This window comes from Pelobates fuscus, chromosome 3 (assembly GCF_036172605.1).
Source record: "Pelobates fuscus isolate aPelFus1 chromosome 3, aPelFus1.pri, whole genome shotgun sequence".
Lineage (NCBI taxonomy): Eukaryota > Metazoa > Chordata > Amphibia > Anura > Pelobatidae > Pelobates > Pelobates fuscus.
The window spans coordinates 347,062,306-347,075,073 of NC_086319.1; the positions used below are offsets into that span (position 1 = coordinate 347,062,306).

The window sequence follows — 12,768 nt, forward strand, 5'->3', positions numbered from 1 at the left end:
TTAGCAATGCCCGTGACACTGGAAGGCCCTTTTAGGCTTGATCACCCATGTCTCTCCTTCCATACCTCCTTGTTTTGCATACGGTGTATAGCTTTCAGTGGAAGGCTGTGTAACCAGAGACACAGCGGGCCAAAGTTTACAGTACTTAATCATTGCTGAATTAGAAGGCTGGGTGCAAAGTGAATTTGGTTTGCGGAAAACTCTGGAGTGTGCAAGGAATTGTGGGAATTAACAGTGTTGATCAAACGTCCTGCCTCCAATCGCAGATGACAGACTATCATAATGCGCTTTTAATATTAAAAGGCTTAACAATTTTATATATACAAAATCTACCCTAAAGAAAAGAAACGTCTTCTTCTGTTATAATTACGTCCATTTACTTGCAGTGCAAGCAGCTTATTTTTCCAGATAGCATCACACAAGAGCAAATCCTTCGGTAGTAATGTAACCGCAATTAACGTCTGACGTTACAACATGGCAAAGAGACAAATGAGCAGTTTGATAAGCTACAAGTAGATGATGTGGATAAAATCTAAAAATCATGTGTTCTAAGCCAGTTTGCAATGATGTGTGAAGGAATGATGTCAAAATCTGCAGAAACTTTCTTCCTTCACATGCCATCACTCAATTATAGCCACGTGTTAAATCTACAAGCACTCAGTATTTCGCTTTGAGAAATTTCAGTGTTGACAAATCGTTTACATGGTAACTATGGTGTAAAATGACACGTGGGTTCTCATATATGTACGAACAGTACAAGAATAATGCAGAACATACAATATAACGACATATAATGCAGGTATAATAAAGATAATGTCTGACATGCTCATTTTAATTAAAGAAAAAAAAAAACACAATAAGTAATAGGTAAAAGGTGAAATCGCACCCTATATTATATGTATAGATCTTCAATTTAAACTAAGGGGTTGGAGTGAGCTTAGAGCAAATGACATTAAAGCTGTGTCAAGTACTTGGTAGGGCACACTTTTACAATTATAACCGAAGAGGTATCTGATATAAAACCACTAGAACAGGGTTAGGCAACCTTCGGCACTCCAGACGTGTGGACTACATCCCCCATAATGCTCTTACACCCATAATGCTGGCAAAGCATCATGGGAGGTGTAGTCCAAAACATCTGGAGTGCCGAAGGTTGCCTATGCCTGCGAAGATAAAGCTCGAAGAGGAAAATAATAAAAACAATACCCCTAACTTATTTAGGGAGGCAAGGCTAGATGGTGGTTTTAACACTGGTTTTAACACTCTAGGGTCAGGAAAACATGTTTGTGTTCCTGACCCTATAGTGTTGCTTTATTAACATAATGTCAATATATATTTACAGGAGCTGGGTCCATACCAAGTTTAAAAATGTTCAACAGTGTTTGAATTCCTGTACTCATGGGCGTCCCCCTCCCCCCTGACAGCAGAGACAGTCTACAAATCAGGTAAGTGAGGATATGGAAATATAAAGTTACAGGAAAAGCTCTACTGAAAAATTGGTAATAAGTGTGTGGTTTTATAAGGTACAGGATGCTCTTAAAGGAAGAGCATCTGTTCCCATACCAGATATATACACATGTAATAAAAATTAAGAAATTATCCCAAGGCACACCACAGCTTTGCACATAAAAAGAGTATTTATCCATGCATTGAAAATACAATATATCATTATAGCAGAGAGAAAGTGCATAGTATAGAGTACCAAAACCACAATGCAAGTAAAGTGCTAAATGCAAAAATCCATTAAAAAAAAGGTATACTGACCAAGAGCAGGAGAAATAAAACCCCAATGTTTCAGCTGTGAAGCATTCCTCTGGCATATCAGGAAAGTGAGGGATGTGGGGGCAGCCTACAAGAAGGGTCAGCAAAAAGCAGGAAGGGACAGAAGGAGCACAAAGGTAAAGGAGCAGAAAGAATCAGAAGGAGCACAAAGGTAAAGTAGGAGAAGGATCAGAAAGGATCTGCAAGGATCAGAAAGGGTCTGCAAGGAGTAGGAAGGGACAGAAGGAGCAGAAAGAATCAGAGGGAGCACAAAGGTAAAGTAGAAGGAGCAGAAAGGGTCAGCAAGGAGCACAAAGGTAAAGTTGGAGTAGGAGCAGGAAGGGACAGCAAGGGACTGCAAGGAGCAGAAAGGGACAAAAGGAGCACAACGTTAAAGGAGAGAAAAAAAGAATCAGAAGGAGCACAGAGGTAAAGTAGGAGAAGGAGCAGAAAGGGTCACAAAGATGAAAGTGTCAGCAATGAGCTGGAAGGGGCAGAAGGAGCACAAAGAAACAAATGAGCAGGAAGGCTAAGGCACTGCAAGGGGCAGAAAAGGGCAGAAAGGGAAAGCAAGGAGCTGGAAGAGGCAGAAGGAGCACAAAGGTAAAGTAGGAGAAGGAGCAGAAAGGAGCAGAAATGAGCAGGAAACATAGAATGTGATGGCAGATAAGAACCATTTGGCCAATCCAGTCTGCCAAATTTTCTAAATACTTTCATTAGTCCCTGGCCTTATCTTATAGTTAGGATAGCCTTATGCCTATCCCACGCATGCTTAAACTCCTTTACTGTGTTAACCTCTACCACTTCAGCTGGAAGGCTATTCCAAGCGTCCACTACCCTCTCAGTACAGTAATACTTCCTGAAATTATTTTTAAACCTTTACCCCTCTAATTTAAGACTATGTTTCTCTTGCTGTGGTAGTTTTTCTTCTTTTAAATATAGTCTCCTCCTTTACTGTGTTGATTCACTTCATGTATTTAAATGGAATCAACACAGTAAACCATTAGAGAGCAGTTTAACCCCTTAAAGGAAAGAGAGCGTCCAGGGGCCTCTTGCCATCATAGCATTTTAATTTAGATTAAGTTGTTATGGTGACCAGAATGTTCCTTTAATTTGCTTAAAGGAACACTATAGTATCAGGAATGCAAACATGTTGAGAAAACACAATTTACGTATCCTGCCTACACCGCTTAATGCAATTTACCTTATCTCCAGCATCACGCCGATCTCTCCGTCTCCTTGCTTAATGGGTGTCCTGGTTTTAGATTTCCAAAATCTGGTCACCCTGGCTTTAGGTGATAATGACCTATGCCCCTCCCCTTCATGACACTGTAAAAAAAGGGGCCAAGCATGGATGTCATTACAATTATGCCCCCCTCCTGGAACAATTCCTGCGGACGCCCATGCCTGTACTATATGTAATGTGTTTGCTTACATAATCACATCATAATAAATGTCTTTTTAGGAGTGGCAGCCGTGACTTTAAAGGCTATATTGCACAGAGCATGTAACTATATCAGAACAAAACATCCTGTTTATACATTAAGAAATCGCATTGTTCACCATTGTTTTTCCTCTCTTCCTTCCGACTTGTTAAGAAGAAAAACATCTCCATCCCAGGCCTTAATAATTCTAACAACCTATTTGAGACCGGAGTGGGAACTCACCAAAGGGCAAGCTACTCTATTTACTTTTTCCCAGTGCTCTAATATTCTCGGTTTGTTTTTAACATTATTAATGCTACTCTGTGGTCATCTAACAAAAAGGAGAGATGTCTGTTTGGATCAAACCCTTTCAGAATCAATCATTCACTAAAATTTGGAATTCAAAGTCAATTTTTTAGGCTAACCTAGCTCAACTTGGCTGTCAGGCCCTGATGAGCTTTGTGTGTAGTTTAGAAATATCCAACACCTTAATGCCTTTTCTAATTTATTTAATTTTTGTAACTACGAATCAGTTTGTTCCATCCATATTGTGCTTTTATCGCTGAGTCTAACCAGATCTGTTATTTTATTTTTCCTTAGTCCTTATTCAGATATTTCAAACTCTGTATTACAGCATTGCAGTTCAAATTTTACTGAAGCTGAATAGCATTTAACATGTGCCTTGTCATAGTTTTGATTTGTTTGCTCTTCTGATAAAAGTAAAATTGGTTTTGGGTAACAGGTCATACAATGTAAAAAAAATAAAAATGACAAAAAGTCATTTTTTTTTTTTAAACTTATAAATGTGCAATATATTATATACGGCTCCTGGGGGGCGGGGATGTCCAGTGGACCGGTACTCTTAAATAGTTAGACTTTGAAAAAAATCTGAGGGGAGGGAGGGGGGAAAGGCAAACCTATATAGATTCAGGGGTCGCAGAACAATCAAAGCAAGGTAGACATAAAGAGCATACGATAATTACATAAACATACCTAGAGCAAACCTGTTAATTGTAGTAAAGCAGCTAAATTTGTAGGACACTCAATACAAAATGTAATTCTGACATGTAACGCTGACTATATAAATCACTCTTTCATTGCTCTACCAACTCAACACACTCGGATGCTGATCACACCCCACGCACATGTCACATCCTATGATAAAAACACGCTAACAAAGCCCTTGAATAACACTGCAACAAACACAACATGTTGAAAGCAACACTCCCCAAGGTTATTTGTTTGTTTTCTGTTATTGTTCTTCTTTGACTATAAAAAACTAAACTCTGGCAGAGAGCGACCATGTCAACCACAACAACAGGAAGAAAAACCTCAACAAAATAACTCTCGACTTTCTTTTCCTTTCTGTAATATATAATTGACATATGTACTATCATATGGCTTTTGCACAAGCCTAACAATGTTACCCTACCATACGATCTGCCATTGCAAAAATAAAGATTAAAAAAATAAATACATAAATGTGCAATATATAGCAGGGAAACTATATGCCATATTTCTGATTATACTTTTAATCCAATAGCCAATAGCTGTAGCACATTATCTTGTGTTCTAAAAAAGAAGAAAACGATCTTCATTGAATTTTAAAGAAACCTCTTTATGTCTGCAATTTAATCCCATCCTGTGAGTGCATTACATATTTGCGCACTTTATGGTGTTTTAAACATTCTACACCATCTTTTTGTTTTACTTTTTTTATAGATTGTATTTGTTATATATTGTATTAGAAGACTGAAGGGATCTTCTTACAATCTTATTTGGGCTAAATTTTATTTTATATCGGTTTACCCACTGGGGTGCACGTGTGTTATATTTTCTATTTCTTCTGTATGTTATCTTGTGTTCTGTCTGAAGATTTCCTATACTTTTACAGCAAAAAAATATCTATTTTATTTTTTTAACTCCCTACCGTTCACCCATAGCTACAAAGAAAGCTTGGCAAAGGGTTAAAGAGCACACTAGCTACTGAACTGGCTTATCAGATGGGTTTTGTGTTGACAGAGTTAACCCTTTCAGAGCCAGCAACATATCTGAACAGTCACAGCAGCCAGGGATTGTTCTAAAATGACGTTGGGCGTTAAAGGGTGCCATTATATCGTAACCAGCCTGTGGTTAGTAACATTTGCCCTGGCACATCGAGAGCCTATTCCAGCAGTCAGCACATTGCTGTGCAATGGGACATGGCACGATCTTTTGTGCTCAGATTGGATGTTAACACTAGATACTCACAGAGATTAGATCTGACTGCAAAAAAATCATGATGTGACAGTTTCCCAATGATAAACACAATCAAACGTCAGCATCTTGCAATCAGCGTTGCTATGATATTTAACTCATTTAACACATTCTAGTGCAGGAGATGTGGCTGGTGCATTGTCAAGTAGCGCATTTGGCACTCCTCTACCACCTGAAGAGTTACTGCACGGCTCTTTCTTTACCTTTAATTAAAGTGTTGCAATTAAAGTGTCTGCGGTTATTTAAATCCATAACAGTTGGTTTTAATCAGCAAGCAAAAGTGAGGTAGATAAAACCAGAACCGTTGGTGGTCATTGAGGAAAGTGTTTTAAATGAAAGTGTTAAGTAACACCATGACATCTATGCTTACATGCAGTAAAAACACAAAAGAAAAAAAGTTACCTGTGCTCTCTCCTAAATCTCTATGTATATTTAAACAAATACAGGTTTAGTTACTCCAATGGCCATTGGAGGGAATGCCCGACTGCCACGTCCCAGGTGGGATGGGAGTTTGAGCGCAGGACTTTTTTTTTTTATCTATGCTTACATGACTTATAAATTTTACAGGGGTATCCGGTGATTTAAATATAGATAGATATTTTCATATTTAATAAAAAGGTCATTCTAGGCACGATAACTTTGCATAACTGTCAAGGTTGTTGAAGTAGAGAGTATGCTGCACACAGTCTCCCTTTAAAAAGAGCTCTACAGCTATAAGACAACCCATCCTAGCTCTGACATTCGGTCTTCTCCTGTGGTGTGGGTGAAGTTGGAGGTCATCAAGCTAAAATCATGGCTAATGCATGACTATGCTCAACCAACGTAAGCTTGACAACTAACCTGGGTTAATGATTATGGTGGTCCTAAAATTATAGCGAGCTGAAGTAGTTATGGTGCTTGAAGTGTTACTTTAATGCTTTTCAATAAGAAACATTGGAATTGCAATCACTGCACATGTGCTGTTGGTCCCAATGCCTTTTTTTCTTTTAAAAATATATAATGGAAGGTGCCATGAATCTAAAAGCATACCACACCAATCTAACTTTAAAAATCTAAAAAAAAATTAAACATTAAGGTGTTTCTTTCATTACTAAAAAAAATAAATAAAAAGGACAGTAAAAGCACCCAGAGTAATTAATCTCAAACTGTGGCCCTGTCTTTTGAAACCTGCAATGTAAAACATTGAGATTCTGTAGGAATGGCAATGTTCACATTGCAGGAACAGCATACCTCTGAAAGGCTGCCACTAGAGGTACTTTCCCTGCTATAACAGAGTAAAGTTACGCTAAATTTCAAATGCTAGAGAAGCATTTGGTTGGTGCACCAAAGCATTTTTCTAGACTCCCAATGCTTCCCTATGGTGAAACGTTGGACTGGCTGAGATCAGCTATAGCGTTAGGAATACATGTTCGCAATAGTGTTCCATTAAGGTAGAACATACCCTTACGCAACATACCAGCATCCTATCAACATAACTAGTTAATAATAAGTCACAAAATGCAGGGATATAATAAGGTAATCCAAGCAAAGCAGAAAGTATAAAATGTCTTCATAGTAAAAAAGCAAGAAAAGAGGGGGGGAGGTGGGAGGGGGAAGAGGAGAGAAGATATATTTTGGGCAACATTTTTATAAGTTGGTTTAATTACGATCATACCTTCCAACACCGGGAGGTATGGATGCAGGGCAGGCTATAAGAGAATGGCAACGAGACCTGCACAGAAAATGGGTGTACGCACCCGAAACGGAGCACACTGTGAGTGAGGCGGACTGAATCGCCCTTTTTCCGCACAATAACCCATATAAACACACTGTTTCTGAAGCAGTTACCACAGGATCACTGCCCCGAGGTTACTCTGCACAGTGTGCATGCAACTTTTGTTGCGCTTGTGCTGCGCTTTCTGGGGACATTTGAAGCTACATGATTATAAGGGCCATTTTTTTAGCATGGCATGCCTTGTAGATATTACTTTGTACTATACCTTTAAATAGGTTTTCAAAAACATGACATTGCGCATTAGTAAAGAACAAATGTTAAGGCAACAGCATCAGGCAGGAATATAAACAAGCATTTGGGCACGTAGCCTAGTCCTGAGGAAGGATAAATGCCAACAGCAACTAGGACAATTCGCTACAGACGTACAGGCAGAAGCTCGGGTGTCAGTTAAACATCTCTGAAATGATCATTAGAATGTTGGCTTCCTGGTACCATTAAGGTCATGTGGTGATCGGTAACTATAGAAAGATGTTAAGTACACATAGGAATGGACTACTGTACAGAACATGCTGATTGATTATCAATACTTTAATATGGGGCAGTGATAGTCCTTCATTACTAGGACCTAAGGGATTACCAAAGTCAGCCACCAGTAAGTACATATAAAAAAAAACAAAAGAAATCATGAATAAAACCATTCTTCCACTCACCATTTACACAGAGCTGCTTGAGTTTGCTGAATCCAGTCTGAATATCCTGGATCCCTGGCAGACAATGATCTAGGTCACATTTGTAAACATCGCTCCTTGAAGGGTGACTCCGGGTAATTCCACTGCAAACCCTACAAAACAGAATAAAAATATTTAAAAAGGACGGTGAGCATACAATTCAAGAAGAACAACCTCAAAATACATTTCCTTAAAAAAAAAAAAAAAAAAAAAAAAAAAAAAAAGAAGATTATGAAAAGCAGCCTATGAGCACTCTGTAACAGTTACACTTCATACATTAATTTAGATTTTAAAAAAATAGTAAAAAAACAAAAACGAAGAATACACTGATCTGCCTCAACATTAAAACCACCTGCCTAATATAATGTAGCTCAAGACATGGACCTCTGAACATGTCTTGTGCTGTCTGGCACCAAGATATGAGCAGCAGATCCTTTAGGTCCTGCAAATTGCAAGGTGTGGACTTCACGGATCGGATTGTTGTTCCAGCATATCCCACAGATCTCAATCGGATTGCACTCTTTGGCATGTTCCTCAAACCATTCCTGAACAAGTTTTGCACTGTGGCATTATCCTTCTGAAGGAGGTCACTGCCATAAGGGGTATACATGGTCTGCAATAATCTGTAGGTAGATGGTACTTGTCAACATGAACATAAGTGCCAGGACCCAAGGTTTCCCAGAGCATAAAACTGCCTTCTACCCATAGTGCATCATGCTGGCATCTCTTCCCCAGGTGAACGACGCACATGTACCTGGCCATCCACCTGATCAAAAAGAAAACGTAATTCATCTTCCACTGCTCCGTGGTCTAGTTCTGACGCTCATGTCACCACTGAAGGCACTTTCAGCAATGGACAGGAGTCATCATGGGCATTTTGACCGGTCTGTAGCTACGCAGCCCTATACACGTCAAACTGTGTGTCATGGCCAGCATGACATTTTTCAGCAACTTGAGCTACAGTAGCTATTCTGTTCACACATGCCTACTGCAGGGTACAGTTGAATGAGTCGATATAATGGAGTTGCTACTTCCGAACTACAACTACCACAATCCTGTGCTAGACATGACTTACAAAAGGTTGTACACAGTGTAGAGAGTTAGAGGCTGCTGTAAGTCTGAAAACAAGGAGACGACATGCAACATGCCTAGGACAGAAACCAGCGTACTATACAACAGTGTTGCTGATTTTGTAAATCAATATGTTCATGAGCATGGAAGCAATGTGCTACATAATGATAATTACAATTAAACACGGCTTTAATGAATACAGTCTAATCTTCCGTTTTGTACACAGTAGCTGCCAGTACAAGTCTATTTTCACAGCTGTATTCTTGGCATACAGCCTGCCGTATGGGGAGATCTACTTATCTCAGCACTCATTCTTAATTAACCCTTTCAGGAAACTTTTCTTGCTTGCTGTGATCCTTATGGACACAAATAATTCTGTCCTTTCAATTGGCTCAAAAAAAAAAAATATCTCAAGGCTGTTCATCTTGTTGTGATTTATAGGGGCTAATATAATACAAGAGGTTATGCAAGGAGTTTATTATACACAGCCACAGTTCCATATCTCTTAGGATGAGCGGAACTGAGATCAAATGATTGCAGCCACACCTAAAAACTGATGTGCAGTGATTTGTAAAGCTGCCAGCAACGCAACGCAACACACACACACACACACACACACACAATCCATCATTGTAAAGTGCCTTGCTGCCAACTCCAGCAAACAATACAAAAATTAAAACTGTAACTTTGTTACAAAAGGTGCCTTCCAACATATCTGTGTTCCAAGGTCTGAAGCGGATATACACATGGGATGATTGAATAGATAAGATATATAGATTAGATATAAAAGCCAGTCTGAATAAAATCTATTCTGCTCTAAATTTCCTGCAAATGCATAGCCAACACATTGGCTGAAAGTAAGATACTTTGATTTTTTTAAAAAAAAATTGTTTATTATTTTATTGTTTATTTAATATTTTTTTATTTTCTTTTCTTTTCACTTCACTGAAAAACTAAATACTAAAATTGTAATGGCAGTCTTCCCGTGCTATTTGGCTCTATAAAACAGTCCTATTTAAACAACTGGACACTGGTTTGCATTATGTATTTTAGTGAACTGATTAAATACCAAGGTTTTGGGTACAATTGTTACATTCCAGTTCTTAAGTGACACATTGTATGTAAAATAAAAACAAAGAAAAAAAAAACAAGCAAATTCCATTCATATTTCTCAGTAGGGCGAAGAAGAGAATCCAGTTCCTGCTTGGCAGATATCTTGCATAGATTAAAGCTGAACATTATATTAACCCGTGCAATGGCTAGCTGGCAGGCATACATTTGGCATTTAAGCAGTGATATCAACATTTCGAATGGACAAAGATGAACACTCATTTTAGGGGTGTGAATAGGGGTGTGGCCAGAGGTGGGGCTCTTCTATTTAGATAACTTACTAAAAGTAATTCATGCAAAAAATATGTAATCTGAAACAAGAACATTGTCGCTTATTTACACAGACTGATTTTTAAACAGGTTTATTGTAGTTTACAGACACATTACACACTGAGTGTAAATATCTGTTATAGACACAGAAAAGAGGGACATTAGGGCCAAAAATAGGGACACTTTGGAGGTATGGTGTAGGTCAGACCTAGCTATGGGCCACCGCACACTGTATTGGGAGGCCCCTCCAATTGTTTTGTTTTTTAAAATCAATATTATTGATAAAATAGTAAGTGGCAATACATTATGCAAAGTACAAATATGAAACAGCAAATTAGAGTTTTTTTTTCCCCTTTTCCAAAAAGAAGCTTACTAACCATTTGAGAAAATACATTTATGTATGGATTGAATTATTTGCCCTGGAAAGGTATCCCCCAGTACAATTTGATTAAAAGGCAAACATTTAATATAGCAGACACAGATTCCGCTCCATACGGCACAGCCAGTGGACGTGCAAAGTTCAGTGACAGGTATTCTCCGTAACAGGATAGAGAAGGGTCGAAAATAACAGCGTAATTTAATTCGAAAGAACGAATGCCATACTTTAATCTCCTCTGCGTCAGATCCCCAACGGACACTGAAAAGGTTAGTGTTTCAAATGATAAGGGTGCCTAACTACTCCTAGCTGTGATAGAAGAACATGGTAGTTTTTTTTTTTTTTCTTTCAAGGTATTTGCATATTTATCTATGAACTTTATCAGTGTTCGGATTACTGCTGTAAGAAAGCATGGTAAGGACCTCTCATGTTATCTTGACTTCACACCCTGCGAGATAACACGAGTGTTTTCAGCAAGTAAACTGAATTCTTACCGTCACAGATCTCCCTTCCTGTGCCTATCAGGCTATTTTTATTGTAATGCTACATGTTTCGTGCACCTGCCATTGTTTTATCTTCCATCTCAGAGAAAATATTATTGCAGATTCTACTTATGCAGCTTGCCATTTTTTCCCCCCATGTTAAAGCAAATAAAATACACAAAAAAAAGAAGATAATCAGACCAGCAGGTTTCTGACAAGAAAGTGAAAAACGTTCAGAAATTACACAAAAAATAGATCTTCTAAAATCAATAGAACACAAACAGCGTTCTTTATATTCTAGAGGAAAAAAAAATCTTCTAAAGAGTATCTTGCAGCTGTGTCATTTTCTGCAATATTTAACTACCAGTCGAGTAAATAAGGCAAAACAATACAACAGTAGGAGCGTGGAATAACCAAATCTAAAAAAAACTCATTTACATTTATTTTAAAAGCTTTTTCAAGTGAATATATTCATGTATTATTTATACCTGTTTTGCACTTGGTCTGTATGGACTGCATTATATAGCTGTACTCTTGGTTAAGAACCCTATCTCTTGGTGTTTAGTACATTTTTCTTTTCAGGAAACTTCTGATGGCAACATATTCTGTGGTCCTTTATTTCCCATGTTTGTTTAGGAATGAATGCAGGAACAATAGTTGTCACTCATGCTAATTTGCTCCAGACCTCTTGAACATAAATTTAATAAAATAACACCATCCTGTTCTTGAACTACTATTGTTGCTGTAGGAGCTAGAGTCATCTAGAATCCTACTGGCTATAATAACTCCAAGAAATAATCCTAAAAGGCCTAGCTGAGCAACAGCGGAATTTTCACTAGATTTGTTTAACCCATGTACTAGAATGATGCTGGCCACACATTGCCGTACCAGAGATTATGTCAAGAAGCTTCCATAGGCATGCGCACAGGGTGTACCTGGGCACACCCTAATTATGACCGAGGGCCGGTAGCAGTCAGGGACCCGGATGCATTGACCGGGGGTTGGATCTCCTATCTGGCCCAGCATTATTTATTGTGCCTTATTCCAGCGATAGTTGCGGGCCCTGCCTGTGTGGGGCCTGCAACTATCGCAGTATCACCTCTGAGCTGTTCCCCGCAATGAGAGACCTGGCAGCACGTGTGTCCCCCTTCCAGGCACACTCTGTGCGCGATGCAGTACAGGCACTCTCTCTCTGTGTGGGATGAGAGGAGAGGAAAGGAGCAGACATCACATCCTCTGCTCTCATTCCACACATGCAGAGCGACCTTAACACCGCTACAAGAGGAGCAGCACCTGGGAGACAGAGAGCAGATTGAATGCAGCCAGGAGGATAGAGGTGGGTTGTGGAGACAAATAGGGGTGACATAGGGCACAGAAATGTGAGGCTATGGCTGTAAATAGGGTGAGGTGGGACAGCGAAATGTAGGTCTGTGGCTGTAAATAGTGTGAGGTGGGACAGCGAAATGTGGGCTTGTATTTCATAAACATACATAAATACATACATACACACACGCACCTAATGCAATAGGCTGTGCACGCCTATGGTGGCTTCCAAGCAATTCCAACCAGCAGGATG

The 12,768-nt window shown here is 39.0% G+C and overlaps 1 protein-coding gene across 1 annotated transcript in view; it reads right to left on the reverse strand.

The window, feature by feature from the left end:
• The window catches only part of MTMR10 (myotubularin related protein 10), a 91,585-nt gene that overhangs the window by 13,195 nt on the left and 65,622 nt on the right, over window positions 1-12,768 (reverse strand). Inside the window, exon 10 of the mRNA XM_063449145.1 lies at window positions 7,866-7,996. Coding sequence (XP_063305215.1) covers window positions 7,866-7,996 — 131 coding nt within the window. The remainder of the gene's footprint in view (window positions 1-7,865; window positions 7,997-12,768) is intronic.